General features: G+C 29.6%; 1 protein-coding gene across 1 annotated transcript; it reads left to right on the top strand.

Moving 5' to 3' along the window:
* The first annotated feature begins 10,081 nt into the window (after nt 1–10,081).
* Nucleotides 10,082–12,050, top strand: LOC111028090. Its single transcript, XM_022306629.1, has 3 exons — nt 10,082–10,568; nt 11,713–11,899; nt 12,020–12,050. The coding sequence occupies exons 1-3, from the start codon at nt 10,082–10,084 to the stop codon at nt 12,048–12,050; spliced, it is 705 nt and encodes a 234-aa protein (XP_022162321.1).
* The last annotated feature ends 9,399 nt before the right edge of the window (nt 12,051–21,449 follow it).

Here is a 21,449-nt window from a genome sequence, read left to right as displayed (position 1 = left end):
GGATATAATTAACTACCTAATATTTTGTTTAATATTACCTAAATATACTAACGTTTAGTGGAACGAATCTATTTGATACAATGGAATAAGGCTGCGGTTCCCATCCCATGGCCCGCGGCCCACTTGTGGGCCTCGAGCAGTGTGATACTGGGCAGTGAACCATATAAATATATAATACAGTGAGTTCCGCTTGATGTGGATCACTGGTTTGTAGAATCAACCGTTTATTAGAATCAAAAATGAAAATCCCAAACCAAATTTAATGTTACTAATGTTAAATTGACCTTTCATTAGAATCAATAAGTACCGGATAATTGAATCACTTTTATGAACAATCTTATCGTTTTTATGGTATTTCAAACTGATTAATTTATAAAACCCATTTTATATTTGAACTCATTAGTATAACAGTATATCGTTGTACGTTATTATGTTATTCAATTATCTTTGTTCGTCGTGTACTTGTGTCATTTATTTTGTATGTTACATTAAATATATGTAATGATAAATAAATATGTAATTGTAATATTGTATAAAAAGATTGAATTATGAAAAGAATGTTGTAAATGTTATATAGAATCAACAGGTTAATAGAATCAAAATGACATGCACCAAAGTGATCGCATTAAGTGGAACCCACTGTATTTAATATCTAATATCTATATATATATAAATGGAGCCAAAAATGTATAACAATTCATAAATTGAGAACGGCTTGCCGATTTGGCTCAAATTTTTTTTAATATTTCGTAATTGCCAGGAAGTTTTTACGAACAAATTTTTTTGATGATTTATTTTTTGAGTTCCGGAATGTTTTTTCGAATTGAAAAAGCTACAGCAAGCTTCAGCTTATGCAATTGTCCATATGACATAATTAATCGTTAAAATGGGGCCCCCGGCCAACACTAAAAAAATGGATCAACATGGAGAATTATGTCGTGTATTGAATATTAGGTATTAATATTATGTTTCACTACCTACATAAAAAAGTTTATATTTTGTAAAGTGATAATTTTCATATTATTTTTATTCCGTTCGATTTTATTTATAGTCGTAATATTCTCTTTACATAGAACGCAATAGTCGATAGTAGAGATAAAATTTAGGTTTTATCTATATGAAATATGATTATTCTATTATTACGACTTCATTTTCCATTTTCCGTTGTTGGCGTACCAGAAAAACTGCGTGAGTACAATTTTATTTTATTTTATTGTATTTTACTCATCTAACAAGACACATTCCTGGATGGTTTAGATTCACAATTGGACCCGATAGGTCCGACCCGGGGAGTTGCTCAAACAGAGATTTTAAGATTTACGAAGAAAATATTTGTTTAAATACGGTTGCTATTGGTTATGGGAGAAATATAAATATATTTAGTAGAAATGGTTATTTTTTTGTTTATTGGTTGCCTGCAGTGGTTCTAGGGCAGATTAGGTATAAGCATGCATACAATTGAATTTTCGCACATTGCCTACCAAGGTGGCTGAGTTGTACTTATAGCCGCCCATCGGCGTGTCCGCAATCAAAATAAATAGAAAACATATTATTTCAATAATACACAGTAGGTAAGGATAATATACTGCTCTCATTATCACCATCGAGTCTCATATAGAGTTGGCATTTTTAACGGGCAACAAAGTGCAGCTAGTTATTTTATATTTAAAATAATACTGTTATATATTTATGGTACATGTCTAATAATATTTCTGGTTATAATAATATTTATCAATATTATCTACACTCTGTAGTGTCAAATTGATGTATAATTAACGCTAAATACAGGAATAAGCTGAATGTTGAAAGTGATTTAATTCTAAAACTATAAAGTTTTCATCCCGATATTGACTCTCTCATGAAGGACAAGTAATGTCAAAAATCACATTAAATTGTTTAACTTGTGATTAAGTTTAATAAAGTGTTTTTCATGATAAATAATTGATTTTTTAAATTATTTTTAGTTCTAACAACTGACATTTGTATGTACATATATATATATATATATATATATATATATATTTATGCATTCGTATATAGGTGAGCTATTTGTGGGCCTCAAAGATTTTTTTATAAGATTGATCGTCTGCACAGCTAAAAAGGTTGGTAACCTGTGGAATAAGACATCATTGACAACAACAGGACCATAATTAGCGTTATAAATATAAAAAGTAACTAATCAGTTATAAGAGTTAGAGAATTTAGTGATAGCCGTATAATTGGTGGCCTTGAAATCGTGATAAGAAAAGTTACTTCATCAATGTGATGATTTGGTAAGGGGCATGTAATAGCAAAGGTAGGGTGGTAAGGATTAATTACAACTAGAGAAGAGGGGTGCTTGTCAATGGAGACATAATTTAAGCATGAACAATTTATGTCTAGTTAGGTTGGTAAGTTAAGACCATTGAGATGGTTTTGGACGTTATTGCATTTAAAAAAAATTTAGGAATGATAGAGATTCAATGATAATGGTAGTAGAAGGAGAAAAGTTACCTAAGGGGCTAAGGCTATAAGACCAAAATTATCATATGTCTAGTTAACGCTTGGCCAGAGGGGAAGTAATGCTTTGGCCAGAGGGGAAGTAATGCTATGGCCAGAGGGGAAGTAATGCTATGGCCAGAGGGGAAGTAATGCTAACGCGGTCCCCCCTCTGGTTCTCGATACCACACAAAAAAAAAAAAAAGTTAACGCCAGAAATGAAAAGGTCCATAGACCTATAAACTATGGACAGCGCTTAGAGAGAGAAGTCAGGATACGATATAGTCTAGTGAGAAAAAAGACTAAGTAGTGTTTTGCAGTGTGCCTACTGCCAAATAAAAAATTGTGATACAATAAAATCTTGCCGATCGTTATATTTCATTGATAACGTGATAAAATTTCATAGATGATAAAGGCATAGACCTATGGATAAAGGAAATGGAAATTAAAAAAGTTTAGTATTTCCTCCATGATTCACTACTTTGTGTTCTTTCTCTCTCAGTTATAGGATCACCTAGCATTGTGCATATTGTTTATAGGTCTATAATAAGGTCACCACATAACACATATGCTATGGTGGTATATTTGAACACAATGCCCTCTACAGAGTTATCACGGGACGTGTATAACTGCAATATATTATTAGGTGGTAAGTAAACAACATCAATAATAACATTTATTTATGAAATGATCAGAGAGACAAACAGTTGGATAAAAGTTTTAAAATATGGGCAGTTATCAGGGATAAATAATAGTTACATATAATGGCTTTTAGGGCAGCGCCTTCAAGAAAGCAAAGGCTAGTGTTGTACTGTTGTCCAACCGATAAATATGTTATCCATTGATACATAGTTCTGAGTTAAAGATATCTGAAGATATCTTTTTCGTTAAAACTATAACAGTCCATAGGCGCAACTAAAGTAAAAATTCTGGGGGAGCTATAGCCCCAAACAAATTTCTTTGCTTCCGTTAAAAATGTTATATTATATTCTATTTTCTCGCGGCTTTCCGATCGGACGTGTAAGACCAACACACACCTGTCCACCGTCCGACGTTTCCAACTCAGGATCGAATGTCAACTATTGTTTCATATTTTTGTAAACGTTTGCAAAAAACAAGATGATGGGCTAGACAACAACGTTGGGCCCGAATCCGGGTGAAGCCGCCGTCGTTTGCCGTGACCAACGCCGATGGGCCATGTCGACCGCGTGTGCGTCGACGGCCAGCCAGCCAGCCCATCCCAGCCGTCGGTCACCGACACCTCAAGTCATCACCATCATCTGCCTGCGTAATGTAACCAGAGTATTTCTCCCAAAACCCCCCCCCTGTTTTTTTGTTAGGTCGATATACTATATTTCATTCCGTATTGTACATTTTATATGTTCCTTCTCTTTGATTCCCGTCTTGATTCATCCTACGCGATATGCCAGGCGGTAACCCAACGGTTGGCGTTCTAAAACTATATTATTATTATTACAAAAAAAACATATCTTTCACGCGGAACCTCGTGGGCCGTCCTGTGAGTCGCTGGATCTTTAACGTATAATTATTCTTTTTTAGATACTTGCTGCCATGCTCCGTAACGTATAATTCCTTTTTTTCCACAGTACTTACCGTATACCATTTCATATAAATTATTTTGTACTTGCCATGTTCCCAGTTGTATAATTAATTTTGTAATTGCCACATTAATCTTTCAAATATTTATTTCGCACGTTGTGCTGTGTAAAATATAACATTTCTGATTACCCTAACTCTCTCTTATTATTTAACTAATATATTGAATATGTATTATTTTTTCTCTTTCTTCCCCACAATAAATCTTTGGCTTTCATTAGTCAATGCGTGTATCAAAGCCTACGAGTTCCACGGACTTGGCTTTAGGGCCAACACGCGGTGCGGCTCGTAGGTCACATGAAAAGTGTTCCCCTTTTCATGTGGGTGGTTTTCGGGAAACTAAAAAACCCCGGACTCTCACATATGGCTAGTTATAATCAAAAAATAAATATAAATAATTGTTATAATTATGAATATAATCTGAAAATCGATTCTGCTCTATTGATGTTCTCAACCAATTTTTAATGCGTCTCATACATGAGAAGGATCTCTCGCGTGTTGCCGAACTTATCGGAATGGTTAGAGCTACTTGAAACAGCTTGTATATGTTTGGAAATGTATTCTTCTTCACAATTTCTTTGATGGTGTTTAATTCAAAATCATTATTTAAATTTAATGTACAATTTTTAGCAATGAGCATCTCCGCCTTTAAATCATCTTGATTGACATTTAAAATTTGCCTAAAAACCACAAAATGTTCAATTAATATGAATTTGTATGTATTAAAAAAATATTTTTAAGTTTTCAAAATTTACCTGATATTGATTAATAAAATATTCACTGTTTTTTGAATCCATTTTGAGAAAACTATCTAACGAAATGGCTAATAATAAACTTTCGGTTGAAAATCTGCTTTTAAGATAAATAATTAATGTGTCGATAATTCTGTAGTAAGCCACTCTTCACCAGTACTCTTCTTCTGTTTCGATGTTACACTCTCCTTCATTTTCTTCTCCAGTTTTTTCTAACACCACAAAGTGCTCATACCTATTTGGCTATTTTCTTGTACGTTTAGAACCTAATATACATAATATATAGGTACTTACGTCAGACTCAACTTTTTTATTCTTAAAATTAAATACAGAAAACACATTTGGTGTTTTATCAGATATTATTCACTCAAAACTAATTTTTCATCAAAAAACACAGTAACTATAGAAAAATGAGTAAGTACAGAGTACCTATAAAAAACGTGTTCGTTACTTGTTGACTGTTGTACGCGAACTCATAATGTTAATAATCATAATCATAATCATAATGTTCGTTACTATGTTCATACCGATCAAATAATATTATACCACCTTAGTACCACTATAAAGTATAATAATTAGTCGTTATTACTGTCTAGATAAACAACATAGATAAAAACATTTTTGTTATCATGGATAATTTAACATAGTTGAATGTTGATAGGTCATCAACTGTATTAGCACAAAATAAATTGAAGTCACATGAAAAAAACTGGGGGGGGGGCTATTTGACAAACTGGGAGGACTTAGCCACCTCTAGCCCCCCCCCTAGTTGCGCCTATGTATAACACCATATATGAGCCAAAATCGTGGAAATTGGTTATCAGAAAATTTAGTCTAGTTCTAAGACCACCTGTAAAAGATATTAAAATTACCTTGATGTGTGGGGAATGGAAATAGTCAAAAGAACTGAAAATCAAAAAAAATGTTTTTAAGATAGACATAGTGTGATTTTTTTAATGTAATACATTAAATATAATTATCTATTAAATATAGCATTTAAATTGATTTATATATCTCCTGTAAGCGGTTTACATTACATAGTGTGTTTTTTTACATTGTGAACACGAAAACATAAAACTGAGGTGGTGCATGTTTTATCCAATAATATATTGAACGGTAGGAGGAAACTTTCTTCTACAAGTTTTTTAAAAGCACGGGGCATGTCGTTGATTCTGTTGGAGTCAGGTAGCTGGAACTGGAACAATCCGGGAAAATTCATCAATGTAGTGGTTGGCAATATTTGCTTCACCTTGGTCTTGTCTAGTACGAAGCTCATTGTAAGTCAAGATAATATTAGTCTTATAATATTCTCTATTACTACCTCAGCTGATACTTTCTCAAGGGTTAATTGCTTTCAATCGTTATGACGTAACGTGTTGGTAGTTTGTTGTATTGCCCCATATTTTCCTGAAATTCTCTTAATTTTCTACTATCATTAATATCATATCCTACAGTTACCGGTCTTTTCCTTTTACTTTGTGCTTTTAATTTAATTCTAAGAATGATAATTACTAGAAAATGGTCTGAGCAACGGAGTCCTTTGAAGGTGCATGTACATTAATGAAAATTAAATCAAACCACTTGTCCTTAATTATTAAGTATGCTATACTCTGTTCCACAAGGAATATGCTGGTTCTGCTTATCATCCAAACAGCATCCTGCTATCGAAACTGCTTATCCTATGGCAGTATCATTATCATATTCTTCTGCTAACAACAGGTTCGTAAAATGTTCATACATATTTATTAGCTTATAATTTTATATTAATTAAGAGCACAATTAATATATTGGAAACACTGAACAGAATACATTTTTTATTTATAAAGACACAAAATATTATGTGGTACAAATTATCATATTGTTGCTCATCAGTCATCAGTCATCACGTATGACGTGACAACCGTGGAAGGACGTCACCGTTTTTAGACAAAATGTACTCTTCCTTTTTCGGCTAGTGTCACTTTTCAGCCACTGTTAGTTACTGGCCAAAACTTACCATTCCCTCATCGGCCATTGTCCCATCTGAACCTAAACATTTCTTATATTTAATTAAACATGATCGTATCCAATAATATGATTTCTAATAAAAATTATTACCTATAGCTGTGTGAAAAAAATTTGTTGGCAATAAAATGTTTTCACATATTACATTACTCGAATAGAAATTAGTATATAGCCTTATAATACCTGTATAATAATAATAATAAATTATAACGATAAAATATACAGAAATTGCAGAAAAATTAAAATTTTATTTTAAAGAGCGAAGACTATAAAAATTGTAAAATCTGTGAAACAACATTTTATTTTGATTCGACTGATGTAATACACTATGTTATAATATTTTATTGCCAATTATTTTATTTTATTATTAAAAAATTATTACACAGCTGTGGGTAATAATTTAATAAAAAAAATTCACATTTTTAGATACAATCATATAATTAAATACAAAAATGGTGAAGTTCAGATAACAACTGATTATAAATTTTAAAGAAAACTGTACTCTCCGAAAAAGTACTATGACTATAACTTAATGTCTAATACTGATAAAAAATGATCATAATTTTGTTTAACGAAGTATTTAAATTAGGTCTGAAATGTATAAAGACAAGATAAATTATACATAATTATTCAATTTTACAATTTGATGAACTGTGACACTTTGATTTGCATAAAACATTACTTTTTTACCAGTGCCATACCTGGGGGGGGGTCTTTTGTCAAAAGTATTCTTTTGTACTTCGTATTGACTGCCTTCCACATGATTATGCACCAGTTCTAGCGAAATTAAATATGGAGACGTTGAGTACTAGAAGGAAAAATGCTAATTTGGTGTTCTTATCGAAACTTTTGAGTGGGGAAGTTGACGCTCCAGATATGTTAGGGAGGGTTAATTTTAATGTTCCCGGCGCTAATCTGCGCAACTTTTCTCCTTTCCGGGTCCCGTTCTGTGCGACAAATTACTTATATAATGAACCCATTTTGCGTATGATGGCACTAGCTAATGATGGATCCTATAACATCTAATCATCTTATTGTGTGTAATTATTTTGTACTACATTATTATCTGTTAATATTATGTATGTTATAGTGTATTATATTTTTGTTAATTATTAATTTTACATAAATGTCAAGGGCCTATCCCGTTTACTATTATAAATAAATAAATAAATAAATAAATAAAGTGTAAATATCTATGTGACAACCTAAACAGCGTATTATATAATTTATAGTAACTAATAAGAGAGATGATGATGAGATTTTTATTGACCATTAGTTATAAAGTATGGCCATCATTACAATTTATAGTAATAGGTATATAAGTTCATGTTTTATATATGTTACCAGAAAACACGTAAATTAAGGGATTAATGACTAGTCAATAACAATTTTTCCGATCAAATTAGTCAGTATACGATGTTGACAGCCTCTAAGAAATATCGGTAATGCTCATTATTATCAGGCAATGGTGCATTTTGAAATATTTCTTAGGTTATGATGATTATTCCGGGCTTTTTCAGACATACTCGATAAAAATATTAAATCATTTATTTATTTTCTGGATTAGAAATGGCCTTGCGTTCTAAAATCGATTTAACAGTTTATCTAGGTATAATCAATTCTATCAATAATGTACTTCTCGGCTCTTATATGTCGATGGTCGTCATGGCCGTATTCAGGGGGGGGGGTTCAGGGTTCAAACCCTCCCCGAAATGTCATCAGTCATCAAAAATATTTTTATTGAATTTCCGCGATAATTCTAAAGGCCCAGGCATATAGAACGCGGTCTTGTCGCGACGGTCTGCGATACAATTGTAATTAAATACAATATACGATATAACAGCCCGTCGCGACAAACCACGTCCTGTGTTAAACATCGCGTAAATTAAAAATAGAATACAATCATAATAAATATGTGACGTTATCGTATCGCCAACTGAGGGTTATAGACAGTAGACACAATTAATGAATGTTTCGTTTTCGTGTCAAGAGTAATTTCGTTATCTTTAGTATTCTTTTATTTCGTTTGTGTAACTTATCAGAAGACGTTATTCGTTGATAATTTTTAATTTTAACTTGTAGACGGACATATTATTTCTTCATTTGGATTCCTGGCGGCTGACATCACTGTACAAGGCGAAAATCAGTAAGTGTTTCTACTACTATTATAGTATTATACTATTTTCTATTATCGGAGACCGACTATTTTTATTTTGTTTTTGCATTCGAGACAAGCACCGTGTTTAATGCGGTTATTATAATATTAATATCATAAGAAATTATATAAATTATCCCCCCTCTTCGGGGCGTAAGATCAATAAGATTATTATTATTATTTGTTTTTATTATTATTTCGTTGAGGACAAGCATCGTATTTAGAACGATATTTACAAAAAATTGCTTTAAAACATCGATATGTTTATTTAAAATATTTTTTTTTTTTTTAGTATTCATTCTGAGAATGTATGTATGAAAATGAAACGAGTTCAAAAACAATTGAGTATTTCAGCATTTACCCAAATAAAAAGAAATAAAATAGACAACCCTACTTCTGAAAATGTATCAATTGACCAAGCTAACTTATCAGAACAACCTTCAATTAGTAAAAATGATACTGATAATCACAACATTGTTTTGACTCCTGATTCTAATAATAGTATGACTAATAATTCTAATAAGACTCTCACAGCTGGGGAAAATGATATTGGTATAATTATGTGCATAATTTAGAAATTAATGATTTAAAAAAAGAAGAACTTTTAAAAACTCCATGGGTACCACATTCGACGTATATTTTCCCTGTTAAAACCAAAAGAAATTTACGATTTCAATTATCTTGGATAAAACGATTTTCATGGCTAAGTTATTCACAAATTTTCGAAGGAGCATTTTGTAGACCATGCGTTTTGTTTGCTCGAGAAAAAGGAGGTAAAGGTGGCCATCAACAATTAGGTGCACTTGTTTCTAAAGAGTATACTAATTGGAAAAATGCTTTGCAAGATTTTCAACTACATGCTAGTACGTCATATCACAAATTGTGTGTTGAAAAATCTGATAGTTTTTTAAAAGTGAATGAAGGATGATCTAAAAACATTACTGAACAACTCAGTATTGAACGTTCTAGACAAATAGAACAAAATAGAAACATTTTACTTTCTGTTATAAAAACAATTATTCTTTGTAGTAAGCAAGAAATTGTTCTCCGAGGTTCAAACGATTTTGGAAATGTAATGAACATAAATACTTTTAATGACGGAAATTTCCGAGCACTTTTACGCTTTCGTGTAGATTCTGGTGACACTATTCTAGAAGAACATTTGAAAAATGGTCCAAAAAATTCGTTGTATACTAGTCCTGGAATTCAAAATGAGATTATTTCGATTTGTGGTGATATCGTTAAGTCAAAAATAATCCAAAGAGTTAATGCTGCCGAGTGCTTTTCTGTGTTAGCAGACGAAACTACAGACATTGGAAGAATTGAGCAAATGTCGGTATGCTTGCGTTATTTTGATCAAGGCGAAAAAAAAATTTGTGAAGACTTTTTAGAATTTACACCTGCTGTTGATCTTACTGGAAAAGGACTTGCAACTTTAATAATGAGTAGTTTGCAAAATAACGGCATTAACTGCCAGTTTCTAGTTGGTCAAGGCTACGACGGTGCCTCGGCAATGAGTGGTTATTTACATGGTGCTCATATACCATTGGTCGTACAATTAGGTACCAATTAATAAAAGATAGCGGTCTATCGGATACATCTGGCATCTATATAGTAGGTATATAATATATATACAATATAAAAGTAACACACACGCCTACTATCACATTGCATAACATTGCAATCTAGTAGGTATCCACCTACACTATAGGTCCTTCAGTAATTACCTCTAAAGTCGACCGATTTGTTTGTGCACAATTCAAGTTTACTTTACATTCAGTGCAAATTACTATTAACGTTTTGTTCCGACATCGATGAAAATGAGTTCATACATTTTTGTTTAAATTTTGCTATGGAGATTTAAGAAATTAAAATGAAATTCGAAAATGCGATATTCACATTCATTTATAAAAAAAACTCAAAATAATGGGACTTCAACACAGCACACCTACATCAATACGGTTCAGTATGACAAAAAAATATAAGCTGTTAAAAGTGAAAAATTAAAATAAAAACACCACAAATCAATTAAACCCATATGAGATGGATCAGTTATCTTTTATTTAAAATGTTGATGAAATTTTCGACTTTCTATATGCTACTCATATTGCAATTGGACATGGGGATATAATGATGGCCGAACTAAAACATTAATATTGTAACGTTACCAAAGAATCAATAATGGTTTCTTACGCTACTGTCCATATTGTCAAAAAAAAAACAACTTAATCTGAAAAAAGGTTTGGCTTCGAAAACTTTGTAAAGCCCATAAAAATCCAGCTTTTTATTAATTTTTTTAAATTAATTTAAATTTAATTGTTTTAAAAATTATAGTACAAAAAACATTATTTATATTCAAAAAATGAAAACATCAAGTCAAAAATTAAAAAAAAAATTTAAGTATAGGTTGTTTTCCGTAGAAACACCATGTTTGGCTGTCCTTTCAAAAATTGGATTAGCTTCAACAAATACCCTTTACGATGAAATTACTAAATTTGGAATCGGAAGAAGACTTGTATTTTGAAATCAAAACGAAAACACCGATGAACTTGAAGTTGAGAATGATGGCATTGAAGAGCATACTAATCGTAATATTATAGGTATCTAATATTGAAAAATAAAATAGTTGATCCATTAATATTTAATATTTAACAATAATATTTTTTATTATTATTATTATTGCAATTGCATATTTTAATTTTTTAGAATTTAAGAAGAAATCAGAAGTCAGTGATATCTTAGATTCGAGCAAAGATCAAATGAAGAATTATTTGCAAGGGGCCCTAATTAACCTTCAAAAGCAAGCACAAAAAGTGATGAAGTATTCTAATAATAACTTTACAGAACTTCAATTAGGAACTACTGCAAGAGTGCCTAACCTGACGTGGATAAAGTGAGTGGCTTATCTCTTAATCTTTTGGAGGTCATTGTTGCATATGAAGATGTAATGTATAAATTATGTAAGTGCAATAAAAATTAATTTGTTGAAAAAAATATTAAAATTACTATGTAGGTATGGAGTATGGTATGCTATGGTTCACTAGATCACATTTGGTTCCTTCATTTCTTGTTCTGAAAATATATTAAACTATGAAACGACAATGTCGACTGTCGGAGAAAAAAAGTTACCGTTCGTGAGGGTGCTACCTAAGGAATCGCTGGAAAGGCTATACTAGCTGTATTTGTGAAACACGATGCAAAACTAACAGATGTGATTGTAAAAAACAGTGGCGTACCTGTGAAACATTTTTGTTTTTTTTTGGGCGGTGGGGGGGGGGGGAGCATAAATGAATAACACAATTTTTTGTGTTAATTATTTACATTATTTAAACTGGAATTTCCATTATGGCATCAACAACTTCTCGGGGGGTTGGGACCCCCCCCCCCCAGGTATGGCACTGGTAAAAAAGTAATGTTTTATGCAAATCAAAGTGTCACAGTTCATCAAATTGTAAAAATGAATAATTATGTATAATTTATCTTGTCTTTATACATTTCAGACCTAATTTAAATACTTCGTTAAACAAAATTATGATCATTTTTTATCAGTATTAGACATTAAGTTATAGTCATAGTTGTCACACACAAAAATCACAATAATTTTACTGAAATCACACTGAAAAATAGTGTAATAAATGGTGATGCGTGGACAGCTAAACTGTTTGTACTACGTAGGGTTGTGTGTAATACCCGACAAATTTTATCTTGTCTTGGATTTTATATTGACACCTACATAGTTTTATTAATTGTGTTTATTTTTCTCCGTCAAACTATTCAATCTATATCACATACCTACCTATTGTGTCATAGGATTGTATTTATTAAAATACAATTTATGTTTAACAAAAAAATCAAGTTTTATACTTTGATCAGTTCAATTATTACGGGCTCAAATACAATAAATACGATTATACTAAATATGCATAAAGCTCATTATATGCAAAAACATGCAAAATAAAAATAGTACCATTTTCATAAGGTTAATATAATTTGTAGACACTACTTACTAAAATTCCATTTAGACTTAGCAAAAAAACATGCTGTTGTATACAAAGTATCCTAGTCCTGGATCCTAGTAATTACACATTAATAATAATAAGCCATACTTGCCCATACATAATATTTAATCTTAAAAGTGAACATCTTACGTTCTAAAGTGAGATAAACTGTCGTTTAAAAACATTTCAAAAGCCTTATCATAAACATTATGGTTTTGTCTGGCTGTAATGACTTGTACAGCTCTACCGAAAAATTTCAACAGTCACTGATGATGACTGAATTGTGTTATACTACAATATATTTATTTTATAGAGGGGAAATCATCTAAAAGTTCAGTTTTTCTTATTTGTATTAAAAAAAGTTAATTTGTAAATATTAATAAGGTAGTTTTGATTCATCAGAATCCAATTTGTCTGATAATATTATGTTATTAATTATAGGTAGATTACTGTGTGTTTACTGTAATAAAGCCATTAACTGTGAATAATAATTGTCTGTTAAATTATATCAGTACTTCTATAACTGCAAGTCTGCATAAATGTATTAAAATAACCGAAAACATACACACCTCTGTATAATATTTTTTGTAACAGGTATATTAAGTTTAGTAAATAGGAGTAGATGGCTACTATAATATACATTTATACGGTGCAGCAATATACGGGCTTTGTCGAAATAATCTGTTTAGACATTTCGTCAAAAATTCACATTCATTAAACAATAGAGAGGTTTTTCCTTCGAATTACTTTTACAACCTAACCTCCTAGGTCGAACATGGTAACAGAAAGTCATTCAATGTAAGGTAATCCCGCCAAAATCGATTCCCTAAAAGCTGAAATTGTGATCATATTGTATATAGTATAATTGTGACTCAAAACTATCAAAATTATGTTTAAGATTTAAATAATTTATTTTTTAATTTGAGTAAACTCGAGTAGTTAATATCATATTATAATAGAAATCTTCAGAGAATTACAAACTTTGTTTTCTCAAAGAAAATTAAATCATTAGCGATTATTAGTATGTACTATGTTTTAATTAAAATCATATAACAGAATAGTTATTTGTTGTGAGGGGAGTTGAGAAGGTACCGCTTTCCAATTTTATTTTTTAAACACGTTCTTGGCTGAATAATATAATAATAGGTAGTGCCACATTTAGTTTTATAGTGCCCCGGTGTAAAATAAATGGCATGTCCAACCAGAGCCTGCTCACTGGTAATATGGGATATTGAACCTTGTGAACTTTTTAGATTATGATCAAAGGAAAGAATCTATTGACATGCTTTTTTAAAATATTGTTTAGTAATGTCATGAACCCACTACTCTCGAAGATAAAATTGAGTTTATGACTTCTTTATAGTTCAAAGTTAAGAGCATTTTTTAAATAACTAATATTGAATCACAACAAATTTGGGAAAAGGAATTATTATTAGGTATGTCGGACGTAGGTATATTAATAATTCTCGGTCGCTGATATATAAGTACATTCATTCTCGTTTAAATTTAAAACAGTATAATATATTATAAATTATTAAAATAATTTTAAAAGTTTTAATAATTCACAAGTGAACAAATTTTCGACCACAAAAAGTTGGCACCCATTGACGTTTTCGCCATTTCCTCGAAAGTATTTGGAATAACTCTGTGAAAAAAGTTCATTAGTGTTGTCAGCAAATTAGAACATAAAAAAGACATATACATTTATGCATATAAGGATTATTAATATATTAACAATAGGTTATTAATAATAGAAAAATAAACTTGTATAGTAGCAATATAAAGATGATAAAAATATTATCCTTAGTAATATGGACTTAAAGACCGTTTTCGCTCAGAATTATATAGGTCATACGTAACTGTACTCCCTTAAATAATATGTCACTGCACTTCCCTAAACAGTGTTTAAGCTTAAATGTCACACTGGGAAATTAAAAATTAATTTTGTAAATTGACACATTGTGTGAAATGGTTTATTTTGTACTCATATTGTGCTAGTGTGTTACTCACATCATTATTAATTTTAATTTTAATATTTTACTATGTGTGCCTATGTATTTATTTATAAATCTTTAGTGAATCGTTGGATGATTTTACTTCAGGTATGAAAAGCAACATGAAAATAATTACACAGCCTCAAAAATAATCACAAATAATTGTTACCTAATAATCAAATACACCGGATGCTATAAAAGGTGTCATTTTTCAGTAAAATTTAAAAATTATTTGTACGATTAACTGAATATTTAGTTAATATTTTAAAATTGGGTCAAAAGAAATGAAGGATGAAGCTAAACATTAAGTTTACATCATCTTAAATCAGTAATTCACAACCTACATAAGTAATTAGAAATAAAAAATAAAATATATTAAAAAAACAATTAGGTGAATCACTCTATATATTATGTTATATTGTTAATTTTCGATGAAAATACTCAGATCTGAGTCCCGTTGCATATAAGTTAAAACTGAATAATATATTTAACAAAACATAATAAATAATATTATTGTCCAGCTAAATTAAACAATAACCGTAACATAAACATACATTCTATACGAGTTTATGTACTGTCTCGTGTTTTTTTTAATTTTTTCTTTTTCACCTCCAATTTACGAAATGTTTGATGTTTGTCAAATAAAATATGAATTAAGATAGCTTGCCAAAAAAATATTGTTAATATAAAATAACTATAATAATAATAACATCTTTTATTTTCTAAAATCTAAAAAAAAAATGTGAATAATAGATATACGTTAAGCTGATGTAAATAATGTCATTCTGATTCGTACTTTGGTCATGATTAGATAACACCGGCACTATATAACATGTCCAAATGTAATGTAGTCGATTTAAGTCAAATTAGAGAAATATATGAAAGATAAAAAACGAGAATTAAAAACCTTTGTTTCGAAGGTTTTTGTTGACATTTGGCCGAGATTTTCGTAGAAAATATTTTGTAAATTTGTATTCTTCGTATTTTGATACAGTCAAGAAATGCATTGATCCAAATCAGTAAAACTAAAAAGAAACACTCTGAGATAATAAACCATATGATTTTCAATGATATGGTGTAAGCATCCCGCGGTGTTTTTTTCATACTGTTGGGTGAATTTATTGATAAACGCGTACATCGATGAGATGCTGCGATGCCTATCAGTGCTACTGTTTTACCACCAACAAACCAGGGTGGTTACCAATTATCAGCTGATTCAGTCTGTCAACCCTAATTCCCTACCCCCTCTTGATAATCATATATGGGTCGATTGTGAATACTGCGCAGATCATACTGCAGCCGCCGCCGTCGCAGCAGCCATTTATGTGAGCAGCCAGTTGCCACAAACTGCGATGTTATCGTATGCATGACGCTACCGATTCGTAAATCTTCAAAGGCTACGTCGACACTTCGTCCAAACCCGTCGATCGTCATGCATTTGGTCCAAAAAACCGTCCAAGATCATCGCTATCGTCGATCTAATGTCAGCGAGATCGGACGACGCGTCGCCAACATAGTTTGCCGAGCAGCGGTGCAAAATGTTGATACTACACGTAACCACGGACAACTGACGCCATTCGGGTAAGGACTACTGCTACTTATGTCCTATACCTGTAGTATAGTTATATGATATAATGTAACACAAACATTTAGCACACACACACTTATATTAGAAATAATGTCGGAACGCTGCTTGTATGCCGCTTATTCTTCTATCACCAGTGACGTCGTAGTCTTCGTTGCCGTCGTCGTCATTATCGAGAGATTGCGATATCAAGATTGTTTTATCCGATCGGTTCGCGTTTGTGTACTTACCAGTTAGTGAGTCCCACAAATTATTTTTTCGGTCGAGTCGGGTCCCACATCTCATTTTTTTTGACGAGTTTGGTCCTGATTTATTTTAGCTGTATACACTGGTTGTGTGTCAGCCTTTTCCACCTCGAACGCCGAATCAAACTATTCCGTTTTCAATATAGCAGTTTGTAAAACGTTTTCATGTCGTCCACAATAAATTATATCATCACCAATGTCTATTGTATATCTATTTAAATTAGGTTTAATTTATCATTTTCGTAGTAATAGTCTCTGATGTTCGTCAAAAATATCGTGGCCCAATAGGAGTGTGCCATTTTAAATTGATGTGCGACCCAAATATTTTACCTGTAGTACCTGCCTCAGTCTAGTTTACTGATTACGAAATGTTTGGTATACATACTTAACCAAACTTTGGTAAAAATTTAGAAGCTAAAGAAACTAGGTTAAACTGGTGTTAAATTTTTTATTTATACTATTATTATATGTAGCGCATAGGGCAATGAGACAATAGTCGCTTTTTTTGATCCTCTAATTTCCATTAACTATCAATAGCTGAATATACTATCTAATATAATATAATATATAATATAATATAATATAATCATTTATTATATTATGCAATAGTTGCAAAAAAAAAACAATAGTAAAAAAGTCATCCAAAATATTGTGCATTAAGCAGCATAACTTATGCACTAAAGTATAATTAAAAACTAAAAACATTAAGATAAAAATAATAAAAGATTATTAATTATACGCCTGACCATTGTTTGTTAATCTATTAAATTTCAACTCATTTTAAAAATCAAATACTTTTTGATATCTAACATAAACAAGTTGGTAGGAAAATATTTACAAGAGCAAACAAATTCAAGTATAAAAAGAAACAACCAACAGAATAAAATTAACCCCTAAACATTATTTTATTCTTCTTAAAAATTAAATGTGCAATCGATCAAATACATTTATCAAATATTTTTAAAATACGCTTAATATATATTTTTTTTTTGTAAATATCTAATATAAAAGAATAGAATATTTATTACCTATATTGAAACATACTATACAAATACAATTCAAATAAGTTCTTTAAAGGAACAGTTATAAATATATAGTTATTATTTATAAGGTGAGATTATACAAATTTAAAATAATTGAATCCTTATCAAATTAATTAATTAGGTAATCAAAGTTTAATAAAATAAATAAATAATAACAATAATAATAAGTAAGACAGAAAAATATTTGGGTACAGTGCTGAATTCATAGATACAGGATTTTATAAACATGTATTTTACCTTATACTAAAAACATTTTTTTTATTGATCATAGTTTTAAAAATTTTTAATATGGATATCATATAATATTATAATGCATGCACAAATTTATATCCATTATATTATATTTATTTATTTTAAATACATTATTTATTTTTGAAGAGTATATATTATGGTTGAAACTGACACTTTATAGTTTATAAAAATATAAATTTGTTAGTACTTATTTTGCCTGGGTTGTCTTTAAATTTAGTATATCATAATATTATGCATTAAAATATAGTATATCAGTATTTCAATGAAAGGGTTTCTTAAGGGCTCTCCTGAGTAATGAATTTATAGCAGTTCTGAGTAAACTTAAATATTCCTCAAAGGTACTACCACATTCACCAATTCCGAATGCATATACTGACTTTGAATACCATAGAAACCATTTTAAAGTTGTTGGGTAATAAAATATTATTCAATGTATTAAACCCACCTAACACACTCCTTAATTTTTAATTGTTAAATCAATATGAAAATTCCATTAAAAAAAATGTGTCAATATCATGGCACCAGCATTTTGCACTTATACATATGCAGTTACAATTACAAGTACCTATACAATGTATAACTTGATGTATATCATAATGTATTTCAACGGGTTTATAAATATCGAGAATTCAAGTTTTTGATATAGAAAAAGGAATCTAACATGTTTTATCAAAATCAATTTTCAGTGAGCTTATATTAAGCCAATTTTTTTGCTAACACATTAAATTTAATTAAATTTAATCATAAACTAGGATTGTAGTGTCATCGTCAAAACAGAATGATGAATACATTCAACATTTTAATCAAGTAATTCCCTTAAATATATATAATAAATAACAGTACATTGTGGGACACCATAATTTAGAATATTTAAGTTAGTTACTCAATATATCATTAAACAAACATGTTGGCTAGGATTTTCTAAAAAAAAACATTAAATGAAATTAATTGGAACCTCTTTAACACCATATTTATCTAGCTCATTTAACAATATTTTATGATCAACAGACCAAATGCTCTTTTGACATCAAGAAAAATTTCAAAAGTTACTTTTATCCAATTTAGTATACATACAAGTATACAACTGACAAGAATTTTTAAAGCTATTAATGTACCTTTAGTATGTTTGAGACCAAATCTCTAACTCAATGTTTTTGAATAAAAGAGTATGTTTTTATATTTATTAACTTAGTTTTGCTTAACATTTTCTAACACACCTACCCATGTTTAAAATATTATACTTGTACAAAAAATATACCTATTCTGTGTGTTTAAAACCATATTGAACCAATAATAGATTGTTTTAAGTTGTAAGATACCTACCTACATTATATTTTTTAGAAAGAGGATATTAGCAAAACATTTTTTCTGAGACTGTTATACCTCTTATTAACAATTTAAACCCTTACTCCATCACCAAAATAGTCTGACAAATATCTATTCCACAATTTCCACTCCAAAATATGTAAATGGGAATTTCTTAATAAGTGAAAGATCACAAAAAATTTTTTTTTATGCAAATACACAGTGTTTCTTAATATTATGTACCTAATATATTACTGCAAATAGTACAAAATATTATGTTTGTCTTAAAATTATAAATTTCTTGGTGAAATAAATTAGACATGACACCTAATTATTTGAGGTACCTAATCCCTCAAGCTTTTAATATGCATTAATACTGATAAGACGTGATAACCAACACTACGCAGTCAAAGAACTAATCAAAAATATAAATTCTAATTTCTCTTAATATATAGCCAATAAATATGTATAGTCGTATGACCATACATACATTCAGTAGGTATATATTCCACAAATTCAAAATCAGTACCTACCTGTGATCAGTGTTGTGTTGTATCTAGACAAATTATCTAGATAGGTAAATTTGTGTAGTTTATCTTATCCAGATAAATAGGAAATATGTTATCATCTGAGCGTTATCTAAGATAAATAATTAAATAGTCTCGTCCAAGATAAATAATTAAATCGTTTAGATAAAATTATATTTTTAAATATTTATATTGTTATTTATGTTAATTAATTATTAAATATTTTATACTTTCCGATTACAAAACGGTAAATTTATTTTCAATATCTATACATAAACATAATACTACAAATTGTTATTTTAATAATGACTTGTATATAATAATTGTTTATTAAAATATATATAAATATATGTAATATTGGTATTATAAATAATAAATATACCTAAACATATTTTCTATTCTTGAATTATCAGATTTACTAAGTTCATATTTTAAATGTTTTTGGTAGTACATAGGTACCTAAATAGGTTTTGTGTTAGCAACATAATAATATTATCTGCAACGTAATTCACCGACCAGGATACCCGCCTTAATTCGAATCGATCATGAATCAAAATGATTTATAATAAAATATACTAAATAAATAAAAAATACTGATAACTAATACGTATAAAATAAAATACAGTAGGTACTAATTTTAACATATACATGAATAAGATATATATCATACGTATTATATGGTTAAAATGTATATAACTTTTAAAGTGTTAATATACCATTACATTTTTTTATCCTAATCAATTTACATAAATTCTTTTTTAAATACTTATTTTTATCTTTAAATAGATAACTACTCTACCAATTATCTTTATACAACACTGCATGTGAGAACTAATATAAATATTGTAAATTAAGTAAACCTTTCAAGGAGTATGTAAAAATTTGATCAAAATCAAAACAGAAGTTTTAAGAAAAAAAATTAAAAATTTGCTTTTAATAGTTAATTTGTTCGTATCTAGTATAAAACATATTTTTAATAATTATTATTTTTATTTTTAATATATTTTTAATCTTTCATCAATTGTTCTTTAGTTTTTCTCAGTTTTTTTTTTAAGAACTTAAATTAAGATAGACTAAACATTATCAAAACGAAAATCTAAAAACATAATATCAGATAGTTTGACGTTAACTGATTTTCTATAAAAGAAAAGGCATAAAATAAATACATTGCGCTACTTGATATTTGTTGTACTTATTATTATATGTTCATAGCAACATAAGTTAATAAAATAGGTGCTATTAATTAATAATTTATTTGTTAATGTTTGATTGTCATTGCAACTGTAACATGAAAATATATTACTTGGAAATCAAACTTGAAAATGTTAAAATAATAATCGATATAAGTAATCGAATAATGATTTATCAATATATCAAATTAATGGATAAAAAGATTCATTTTAGGTATAAGAATTATTATAAATTCCTAAAATGTATTGTTTCGATTTTTTAGTGATTGAGCATCGCAGTAAATCACACCGTTGCAACGGTCGT

This window comes from Myzus persicae, unplaced genomic scaffold (genome assembly GCF_001856785.1).
Source record: "Myzus persicae strain clone G006 unplaced genomic scaffold, MPER_G0061.0, whole genome shotgun sequence".
NCBI lineage: Eukaryota > Metazoa > Arthropoda > Insecta > Hemiptera > Aphididae > Myzus > Myzus persicae.
Note: the sequence above shows the minus strand (reverse complement) of the source record. Positions and strands in the feature narration are given on the sequence as shown.